Source organism: Somniosus microcephalus, chromosome 2 (genome assembly GCF_052327205.1).
Source record: "Somniosus microcephalus isolate GS21.2 chromosome 2, FLI_Smic_1.0, whole genome shotgun sequence".
Classification (NCBI taxonomy): Eukaryota; Metazoa; Chordata; class Chondrichthyes; order Squaliformes; family Somniosidae; genus Somniosus; species Somniosus microcephalus.
Genome location: NC_140988.1, coordinates 297,896,103 through 297,908,183, shown reverse-complemented (window position 1 = coordinate 297,908,183; position 12,081 = coordinate 297,896,103). Strand labels below are relative to the sequence as shown.

Genomic DNA, 12,081 nt, shown 5'->3' with positions numbered 1-12,081 from the left:
AAGCACCTACCATCCTCCATCAGCTGCTGAATCAGTACTTCTTCATGTTCAACATCACTTGGAAGAAGCATTTAGCAAGGGCACTTGAAGAGGGACTTCAATGTCCATCACCAAGAGTGGCTCAGTAGCACCACTACTGGCCGAACTGGCTGAGTCCTGAAGGTCCACTACTTGATCTCATCTTCACCAATCTATCTGTCACAGATGTAGCTGCCCATGACAGTATTGGTAGGAGGGACCACCTCACAGTCCTTATGAAGACGATGTACCATCTTCACACTGAGGACACCCTCCATCGTGTTCTGTGGCACTAACACCATGGTAAATGGAATAGCTTCGCAACAGATCTAGCAGCTCAAATCTGGGCATCCATGAGGTGCTGTGGGCCCCACAATCTGTAACCTCATAGCACAGCATATCCCTCACTCTACCATTACCATCAAACCAGGCGACCAACCCTGGTTCAAAAAAGAATGTAGAAGACCATGCCAGGAGCAGCATCGGGAGTACCTAAAAATGAGGTGCCAACCTGATGAAGCTACAACGCAGGACTAAATGCATGCTAAACAGTGGAAGCAGCATGCTATAGCCAGAGCTAAGCGATCCCACAACCAATGGATCAGATGAAAGCTCTGCAGTCCTGCAACATCCAATCCTGAATGGTGGAGGCTCCATGAACATCCCCCCCTTCAATGATGGCGGAGCCCAGCATGCGAGTGCAAAAGACAAGACTGAAGCGTTTGCAACCATCAGCCAGAAGTGCCTAGTGGATGATCCATCTTGGTCGCTTCCTGCAGATCCACACCATCAGCCAATTCAATTCACTCTACGTGATCACAAGAAACGGTTGGGCGCATGGGATGTGGCAAAGGCTATGGGCCCCGACAACATCCCAGCTGTAGTGCTGAAGACTTGTGCTCCAAAATTAGCTGCGCCTCTAGCCAAGCTGTTCCAATACAGCTACAACACTGGCATCTATCCGACAAAGTGGAAAATTACCCAGGTATGTCCAGCCCACAAAAAGCAGGACAAATCCAATCCGGCCAATTTCCACCCTGATAATGGCCCAGAAATTCGGGTCTCCACGGGTGAGTACACACAGGGTACTCGCTCGTAGGCCCAATGGAAGTGCCGGTTTCATAGATACATAGATACATAGAGATAGGAACAGGAGTAGGCCATTCGGCCCTTCGAGCCTGCTCCGCCATTCAATGAGATCATGGCTGATCTTCGTCTGAGATCATAGCTGATCTTACCAGTTCAGTACCCCGTCCCCGCCTTTTCTCCGTAACCCTTAATCCCCTTAGCCTTCAGAAATATATCCAATTCTCTCTTGAAAATATTTATTGAATTAACCTTCACAGCCCTCTGTGGCAGGGAATTCCACAGGCTCACCACTCTTTGAGTGAAGAAATTCTTCCTCATCTCTGTTTTAAATGATTTGCCCGCTATTTTTAGACTGTGGCCCCTGGTTCTGTGCTCCCCGGCCATTGGAAACATTCTCTCTGAATTCAGCCTGTCCAGGCCTGCCATAATTTTATATGTTTCGATGAGATCCCCTCTCAATCTTCTAAACTCCAGTGAGTACAAGCCCAAACTATTTAATCTCTCTTCGTAGGTCATTCCCGCCATTCCAGGTATCAGCCTGGTGAATCGCCGTTGCACTCTTTCCATGGCAAGAACATCCTTCCGCAGATGGGGCGACCAAAACTGTACACAATACTCCAGATGCGGTCTCACCAGCACCTTGTACAGCTGTAGTAAGGTATCCCTATTCCTATACTCGAACCCCCTTGATATGAAGGCCAACATACCATTTGCCTTCTTAATCGCCTGTTGCACCTGCATGCTCTCCTTCAGTGACTGGTGCACAAGAACACCCAGGTCCCTCTGCACTTCCCCATCTCCCAATCTATTGCCATTTAGATAATAATCTACCCTCCTGTTTTTACCCCCAAAGTGGATAACCTCGCATTTATCCACATTATAGTGCATCTGCCACGTATCCGCCCATTCCCCCAACCTGTCCAAATCGCACTGTAGCCTCCTGACATCCTCATCAGAGCCCACCCCTCCTCCTAGTTTAGTGTCGTCAGCGAATTTGGAAATATTGCATCCAATTCCCTGATCCAGATCATTTATATATATTGTGAACAGCTGGGGTCCCAGGACAGATCCTTGCGGCACCCCGCTGGTCACTGCCTGCCACTCCGAAAACGAGCCGTTTATTCCAACTCTCTGTTTTCTATCTGCCAGCCAGTTCTCTATCCACGTTAATACTTTGCCCCCAATCCCATGAGCCTTAATTTTGCATGATAATCTTTTGTGTGGAACCTTATCGAAGGCTTTCTGGAAGTCAAGGTACACCACATCCACTGGCTCTCCCCCATCTATTATACATAGATACATAGATACATATAGATACATAGAAGATAGGAGCAGGAGTAGGCCATTCGGCCCTTCGTGCCTGCTCCGCCATTTAATGAGATCATGGCTGATCCTTTAATTCAGTATCCCGTCCCCGCCTTCTCTCCGTAACCCTTAACCCCTTTTGCCCGTAGAAATATATCTAATTCCCTCTTAAATATATTTAATGAGCTGGCGTACACTGCCCTCTGTGGCAATGAGTTCCACAGGTTCACCACTCTCTGAGTGAAGAAATTCCCCCTCATCTCTGTCCTAAATGGTTTAGCCCTTATCCTTAAATTATGTCCTCTAGTTCTGTTCTCACCCGCCAAGGGAAACATTCCTTCTGCATCCAGTCTGTCTAGACCTGTCAGAATTTTATACACTTCTATGAGGTCCCCTCTCAATCTTCTAAACTCCAGTGTGTACATCCCTAAACTACATAGTCTCTCCTCATAGGTCATTCCCGCCATTCCTGGTATCAGCCTGGTGAATCGCCGCTGCACCCCCTCCATGGCAAGAACATCCTTCCTCAGATGAGGCGACCAAAACTGTACACAGTACTCGAGGTGTGGTCTCACCAGTGCCCTGTACAGCTGCAGCAAGGTATCCCTGTTCCTGTATTCTAACCCTTTTGCTATGAAGGCCAGCATACCGTTTGCCTTCTTGACCGCCTGTTGCACCTGCATGCTCGCCTTCAGTGACTGGTGTACAAGAACACCCAGGTCTCTCTGTACTTCCCCCTCTCCCAATCTATTGCCATTTAAATAATAATTTGCCCTCCCGTTCCTGCACCCAAGGTGGATAACTTCGCACTTGTCCACATTATAGTGCATCTGCCATTTATCCGCCCAATCGCCCAGTCTGTCCAAATCGCTCTGGAGCTTCCTGGTCTCTTCCTCTGAGCCCACCCCACCTCCTAGTTTAGTGTCGTCTGCAAATTTGGAAATGCTGCATCCGACTCCCTGATCCAGGTCATTAATGTAAATTGTGAACAGCTGGGGGCCCAGGACAGATCCCTGTGGTACCCCACTTGTTACTGCCTGCCATTCAGAAAATGAGCCGTTTATTCCAACTCTCTGTTTTCTATCTGACAGCCAGTTCCCTATCCACGCCAAAACTTTCCCCTTTATCCCATGAGCCTCAATTTTCCATGCTAATCTTTTATGTGGGACCTTATCGAAGGCCTTTTGGAAGTCCAGGTACACCACATCTACTGGCTCTCCCCCATCTATTCTACCAGTTACTCCCTCAAAAAATTCCAATAGATTAGTCAAGCACGATTTACCCTTTGTAAATCCATGTTGACTCTGTCCTATCCTGTCCCCATTTGCTAAGTGCTCCGCTATTTCATCCTTAATGATGGACTCCAGCATTTTGCCCACAACTGATGTAAGGCTTACAGGTCTGTAATTACCTGCTTTTTCCCTACCCCCCTTTTTGAATAGTGGGGTAACGTTAGCTACCCTCCAATCCATCGGCACTGTTCCCGAGTCTAATGAATTCTGAAAAATCATCCTTAGTGCATCCGCTATCTCTAGGGCCACCTCCTTCAGTACCCTAGGATGCATGTTATCAGGCCCTGGGGATTTGTCCACCTTCAATCCCTTTAGCTTCCTTAACACCATATCCTTAGAGATATTGATTTGCGTCAGTTCCTCCTTTGCCAATGTCCCTATTTTTCCCGATATCCCAGGGAGGTTTTTTGTGTCTTCCTTCGTAAAGACTGACCCAAAGTATGCATTTAGTTGATCTGCCATTTCCTTATTTCCCATTATATATTCCCCCGTATCTGACTGCAATGGACCAACTTTGGTTTTCACCAGTCTTTTCCTTTTGATATATTTATAAAAGCTTTTGGAGTTAGTTTTTATATTTTCCGCCAGCTTGTTTTCGTAAGCTATTTTGCCCCTCTTGATCATGCCCTTTGCCCTCCTTTGCTCTATCTTAAACTGTTCCCAATCTTCCGCTCTGGCGCTTTTTTTGGCTATTTTATACGCCCTATCTTTGGATTTTATGCTGTCTCTAATTTCCCCTGTTATCCACGGTTGAGTCACCTTTTTAGATTTCCTTTTATGCCAGATTGGTATAAACAATTTTTGCAATTTTGTCATTCTATCTTTAAATGTTTGCCATTGTTTATCTACCTCCAGTCCTCTCAGGAACGTTGTCCAATCAGACCTACTCAGTTCCCGTCTCATGGCATCATAATTCCCCTTGTTTAAATTCAGGACCTTAGTCTCTGAGTCGATTTCTTCGCTCTCCATTTCGAGTGAGAAATCGATCATGTTATGATCGCTCTGACCCAAGGGTCCCCGTACAACAAGATTACTGATTAGTCCCTTCTCATTGCACAGTACCCAGTCCAATATAGCCTGTTCCCGAGTTGGTTCCTCGACATATTGATCCAGATAACCATCCCTTAAACACTCAAGGAATTCCTCCTCCTCATTATTTTTACTGATTAGGCTAGTCCAATCTATATGTAAGTTAAAGTCACCTATGATGACAGCTGTGCTCTTATTGCACGCTTCTCTAATTTCCCTCGTGATGCCCTCCCTAACCTCTATTTTACTATTTGGAGGCCTATATACCACTCCTATTAATGTTTTTCGCCCCTCGCTATTTCTTAGCTCCACCCATATTCTACCAGTTACCTCCTCAAAAAATTCCAGCAGATTAGTCAAACACGATTTACCCTTTGTAAATCCATGTTGACTCTGTCCGATCCTTTCCCCATTTGTCAAGTGCTCCGCTATTTTATCCTTAATAATGGACTCTAGCATTTTGCCCACAACCGATGTAAGGCTTACTGGTCTATAATTCCCTGCTTTCTCTCTACCCCCCTTTTTAAATATTGGGGTAACATTAGCTACCCTCCAATCCACGGGTACTGTTCCCGAGTCAATGGAGTTCCGGAAGATGATCCTTAGAGCATCTGCTATCTCCAGGGCCACCTCCTTAAGTACCCTAGGATGTAGTTTATCAGGCCCCGGGGATTTGTCGGCCTTCAGTCCCCTCAACTTACCCAACACCATATCCCTAGAGATACTAATTTCTGTCAGCTCCTCCCTCTCATTAGTCCCTATGTTTGCCGATATTCCTGGGAGGTTATTTGTGTCCTCCTTTGTGAATACAGAACCAAAGTATGAGTTTAATTGGTCTGCCATTTCCTTATTCTCCATTATATATTCTCCCGAATCGGACTGCAAGGGACCGACTTGGGATTTTACCAGTCTTTTCCTCCTGATATACCGATAAAAGCTTTTGCAGTCTGTCTTTATGTTTGCTGCAAGTTTACTTTCGTATTCTATTTTCCCCTTCCTGATTAATCCCTTTGTCCTCTTTTGCTGTATCCTGTACTGCCCCCAATCTTCCGGTCTGGTGCTTTTTTTTGCCAGTTGATATGCCCTTTTTTTTGATTTTATGCTGTCCCTAATTTCCCTCGTTATCCACGGTTGAGTCACCTTTTTAGGTTTAGTTTTATGCCAAACCGGTATAAACATGTTCTGGAATTCTTCCATTCTATCTTTGAATGCTTGCCATTGTCTATCCACTGTCAATCCCCCCAGAAACACCACCCAATCAATCTTACCCAATTCCCGTCTCATACCCTCGTAATTCCCTTTATTTAAGTTCTGGACCTTAGTCTCTGATTCAATTTCCTCACTCTCCATCTCGACTGAGAGCTCGATCATATTATGATCGCTCTGACCCAAGGGGCCTCGTACAAGAAGATTGCTGATAAGTCCCTTCTCATTGCACAATACCCAGTCTAAAATGGCCTGATCTCGAGTCGGCTCCTCGACATATTGGTCCAGATAACCGTCCCGAAAACATTCCAGGAATTCCTCCTCCTCAGAATTTTTACTAATTTGGGTAGTCCAATCAATATGTAAATTAAAGTCACCCATGATGACAGCTGTGCTCTTATCGCACGCTTCTCTAATTTCCCTTTTTATGCCTTCCCTCACCTCCATATTACTATTTGGAGGCCTATATATCACACCCACTAACGTTTTCCTCCCCTTGCTATTTCTCATTTCTACCCATACAGATTCTGTTTCATCCGTGTTAATATCCTTCCTTTCCATTGCATTAATCCCCTCCTTTACCAGCAATGCTACCCCACCTCCCCTACCTTTTTGCCGATCCTTCCTAAATATTGTATATCCCTGGATGTTAAGTTCCCAGCCTTGCCCACCCTGCAGCCACGTTTCTGTAATCCCAATCAAATCATACTTGTTTACCTCTATTTCCACAACTAATTCATCCACCTTGTTCCTAATGCTTCTAGCATTAAGATACAAAGCCTTCAGGCTTGCTTTTTTCACACTCTCATTATGAATTAGTTTGGCCCTTTGTGTTTCTCTCCTTTGCTTATTGCTTCTCACCTTTCTACCATCTATTTCTGACTTCATATGACTTCCCTCTTTTCCACTACCTAGGTTCCCATCCCCCTGCCAAATTAGTTTAAATCCTCCCGAACCGCCCTAGAAAATATTACCCCGAGGACATCGGCTCCCTCACAGTTCAGGTGTAGACCGTCCCCTTGGTACAGGTCACTCCTCCCCAAGAACTGGTTCCAATGCCTCAGGAATTTAAATCCCTCTCCCTTGCACCACTGCTCAAGCCACGTATTTAGCTTATCTATCTTACTCTCTCTAAACTTATTAGCTCGTGGCACTGGTAGCAATCCAGAGATTACTACCTTTGAGGTCCTACTTTTCAATTTAGCTCCTAACTCCCTAAATTCAGCTTGTAGGACCTCCTCCCTCTTTTTACCTACATCGTTGGTACCTACATGTACCACGACAACTGGCTGATCCCCCTCCCCCTTCAGAATGCTCTGCACCCGCTCCGAGACATCCTTGACCCTTGCACCAGGGAGGCAACATACCATCTTGGAGTCTCGGTCTCGGCCGCAGAAACTCCTATCTATCCCCCTTACAATTGAATCCCCTATCACTATAGCCCTATCCCTCTTTTTTCCACCCTTCTGTGCAGCAGAGCCAGTCATGGTGCCCTGAACCTGGCTGCTGGTGCCTTCCCCTGATAAGTCATCTCCCCCAACAGTACCCAAAACGGTAAACCTGTTTTGGAGGGAGATGACCGCAGGCGACTCCTGCACTACCTTCCTGCCTTTACCCTGCCTTTTGGTCACCCATTTACTGTCTGAGCTAGCCTTTTCCTGCATGCACTGCGCATGCGCGGGAAACCGGCACTTCCGTTCCCCTGAAAGAAGGGGCTCAGAGGTCGAACGTGTGCGCAGGAGAGGCTGCGCGTGCGCATCGAACTTACGTTTTTTTTTTGCAGGTTTTAACGGGAGGGTAAGTCTCCAGAAGTTAGACATGTAAAAAGCAGTCACAAGGCCTGCTTTTTACAAGGTAAGTGGTGAATTAATTAAAATTAAAACATTTTTTCCACAGGTTTATTATTTTTAAATACTTTAAAGAAAGGTAAGTTTATTTTTAGCCCCATTAGAAAATAAAATTATTTTTTTCAAAAATTTTAATTATTGTTTAAAATAGTTATTTCATGTAATTTACAGTTTATTTAAAAAATGTGATTAAAAAAAATGTATTTGAAGATTTAGTGATGTTTTAGGGCTTATCGTATTTATAAGTTTGACAGCCCTTCCTGTCAAACTTATGAATGAAGCATTCCCTGCTGCCATTGGCTCTCCATGGCCCACGTGATCCCAGGGGACGCATCGAACTAACTGCGCCCCTGGGATACGCAAGCACTGCGCGCCGGCAGTTGGAGCAGGCCCAGGATCGGAATTCCACGGGGGCCCACAGCTCAACGGCCGGCGCACAAGGTAAGTGCAGGTTGGGGGCTTACACCCGCGGGAAGCCCCCGACCCGAATTTCTGGGCTAATGTTGAGGACTTCCAGGACCAATCCCTCCTGACTCTATACAACTGCCGCCACCTGTGGTAAGTCTGTCCTGCCAGTGGGACAGGACATATCCAGGGATGGTGATGGATGAGTTTGGGACATTGGCTGAAAGGTATGATTCTGTGAGCATGACTAGGTCAGGCTGTTGCTTGACTAGTCTGTGGGATAGCTCCCAATTTTGGGCCCAGATTTTAGTGAGGAGGACTTTGCAGTGTCGACTGGGCTGGGTGTGCCTTTGTCGTGTTCGAATCCAATGCCTAGATCGATCCTGGGTGGTCCAACCGGCAATATTCCCTTTGGCCCATTCAAAATACCACAAATGTGTGTTTTTTCCGATTTAAAAGCCAGTGAAATGTTGCCGTCCGGTTTTATTCTTTTTTGGAGTGGTTTGCTTGGCCATTTCAGGGGGCAGTTAAGAGTCAACCACATTTGGGTCTGGTATCACACACAGGCTATAGGATGGCAGATGGGTTTTTCATGGTCACCATTACTGATGCTGGATTTTTTATTCCGGATTTACTTAATTAACTGAATTTAAATTCCCCAACTGCCATTCCTGTGGGGTTTGAACTCACTGCTCCAGATTATTAGTCCAGGCCTCTGGATTACTAGTCCAGTAACATAACCACTATGCCACCTTACCCGCAATTCAGCACTCCCTCCGTACTGCACTGGAGTGTCAGCCTAAATTATATGCTTGAATCTCTGAGGCGGGGCTTGAACCCATAATGTTCTAACTCTGATGCAACAATTCTATGACTGAGCCAAGGCTGACACATGTATCAGAGTTTATGATACTTGTGCCAGCATTGAAGATCACCTTTAAGATGGTTAGCACATTTGTTTTTCAAAAAATGTAGGCTCATTTTTGACGAAGGTCTTTAAAATATTGGGCATTAAATGCTAATGGAATTTCAGCCAAAGAAATGATGTCACTGGAAGCAAATGTTTGAACTAAATTTCAGTAACTTGCCAACAAAATTTCTTTAGTTTGAGCTTTGTAATTGGAGTTGAATTTGGTACTCCTTTCCTTGTCTCTTGGGATATGCAAATCCACCCCCCCCCCCACAGCCCCCTCACCCTGTCAGCCATGTACCTCATGGCCAATAGGCTGCTGAAGGGCGACTCATCCTGGGCCATTGCCAATGTTGCTGTTATCTTGCTGAGAGGGGCAACAAAAGTGGCACAAGGTGTGTAGCCTCCATTCTACCTCTCCATATAGCATGCTAAGATTGTGAACTCACAGGAGTAGAGTAGAGGACTGAACTTGCACTTCTCTGCACAGTGGTAGCTCCCAGACAGAGATGGTTACATATTTAAATAAAAAGTGAAATATTGCAAATGTTGGAAATCATATGAAATAAAAATAGGAAAAGTTGCAAGCGTGTAGCAGGTCAGCCTGTATCTATGGAGGGGAGAGATAGTATTTTCAGGTTGTACCCTCCTTCGGAACAACAAAACCCTATTTAAACTCAATTTAGGTTTTTTAACACAATGTATGTCAGCCATATAGAGATTGTACATGTTATAATGAGAATCTTCATGTAGTAAATTGGGGTAGCCAACGAGTTTCTAATACAATGTTTAGTAGGTTAACCTGATGATCTGTGGCTGCTTAGACACAACCACTGGATGTGAATATTTGTGCTTTTCTACTCTATTACTTACAAGAAATGGCAGAAATCTGCCCAGGCCATTTAAGACCAGTGCACTGCTGCTATACCATTCATTTGGTGCATCTTATTAAATATTTACTTGGGCATTTATTCTAGTACTGTTGGTTTAAAACAATCAAGTAATGAATGTAGTGAATTGTACCATTTATCTTGGTTTTATTCCAGAGTTGATCATCACAGCAGGTGCAGAGAACATAGCACCAGTCCCCATTGAGGATGCTGTTAAGGAGAAACTACCAGTCATTAGCAATGCCATGCTTGTTGGTGATAAAAGGAAATTCCTCTCCATGCTTCTCACTCTGAAGGTAAGTGTCATTATGCATAATCTAACATGAACCTTTACCATAGAGTATTGGATGTTTCAATGCTTTGTTCAAACTTCCTTTGGTGGAGACTGTTATTACATGATGGATGTTAAAGCAAGAACTTCTACAGAATGAGCTTTCTGTTCCATCTCCAGGATTTGGCAGAAATTGTCCAATGAGGGCAAGTAAGCGTGAATGTTATTTGAGGCTAGAATTGTGACTTCTGGTCCCTGGGTTATGCCTCAGCACTGATCTGCTTGGGCTGCTGGACTACTAACCTCATGAACATAAGTACATAAAAAATAGGAGCAGGAGTAGGCCATTCGGAAGGTGGAGTTGAGGTAGAAGATCCTCAACTCCTCCTTTCCGCACTATCCCCATATCCCTCGATTCCCTTAGTATCCAAAAATCTATTGATCTCTGTCTTGAATATACTCGACAACTGAGCATCCACAGCCCTCTGGGGGAGAGAATTCCAAAGATTCACAACCTTCAGTGAAGAAATTTCTCCTCATCTCAGTCCTAAATGGCCGACCCCTAGTTCTAGACTTCCCAGCCAGTGGAAACATCCTCCCAGCATCTGCCCTGTCCAAGCCCTTTAAGAATATTATATATTTCAATGAGATAGAAACATAGAAGATAGGAGCAGGAGTAGGCCATTCGGCCCCTCAAGCCTGTTCTGCCATTTAATGAGATCATGGCTGATCATCCAAATTCAGTACCTTGTCCTGCTTTCTCCCCATATCCCTTGATCCCTTTAGCCTTAAGAAATATATCTAACTCCTTCTTGAATATATTTAATGAATTGGCCTCAACTGTCTTGTGTGGTGGAGAATTCCATAGGTTCACCACTCTGGGTGAAGAAATTCCTCCTCATCCCTGTCCTAAATGACTTACCCCTTATCCTTAGACTGTGACCCCTGGTTCTGGACTCCCCCGCCATCGGGAACATCCTTCCTGCATCTAGTCTGTCTAGTCCTGTTAGAATTTTATAAGTTTCAATGAGATCCCCTCTCATTCTTCTAAACTCTAGCGAATATAAGCCTAATCGACAGAATCTCTCCTCATACATCATTCCTGCCATCCCAGGTATCAGTCTGGTGAATCTTCGCTGCACTCCCTCCATGGCAAGAACATCCTTCCTCAGATAAGGCGACCAAAACTGCACACAATACTCAAGGGGTGGTCTCACCAAGGCCCTGTACAACTGCAGCAAGACATCCTTGCTCCTGTACTCGAATCCTCTCGCTATGAAGGCCAACATACCATTTGCCTTCTTAACCGCCTGCTGCACCTGCATGCTTACCTTCAGCGACTGGTGCACAAGGACATCCAGGTCTCGTTGCACTTCCCCTTTTCCCAATGTATTGCCGTTCAGATAATAATCTGTCTTCCTGTTTTTGCCACTGAAGTGGATAACCTCACATTTATCCGCATTATATTGCATTTGCCATGCATCTGCCCAATCGCCCAACCTGTCCAAATCATACTGGAGTTTCTCTGCTGCATCCTCACAGCACACACGCCCACCCAGCTTTGTGTCGTCTGCAAATTTGGAGATATTACATCTAGTTCCCTCGTCTAGATCATTAATATATATTGTGAATAGCTGGGGTCCTAGCACTTAAGTTTCCTCGTCTGGATCATTTATATATATTGCCTCTCAGTCTTCTAAACTCTAGGCAATATAGGCCTAGTCTACGCAGTCTCTCCTCATAGGACAATCTCCCCATCCCAGGAACCAGTCTGATGAACCTTTGTTGCACTCCCTCTATGGCAAGTATATCCTTCTTT

General features: G+C 45.1%; 1 protein-coding gene across 2 annotated transcripts in view; it reads left to right on the top strand.

Annotated features, from left to right (window-relative positions):
- Positions 1 to 12,081, top strand: part of LOC147123468 (long-chain-fatty-acid--CoA ligase ACSBG2-like) — a 182,268-nt gene that overhangs the window by 142,158 nt on the left and 28,029 nt on the right. For both annotated transcript variants that reach the window (XM_085973380.1, XM_085973388.1), the window contains one exon: positions 10,148 to 10,287. In XM_085973380.1, the coding sequence (XP_085829506.1) occupies positions 10,148 to 10,287 (140 nt within the window). The remainder of the gene's footprint in view (positions 1 to 10,147; positions 10,288 to 12,081) is intronic.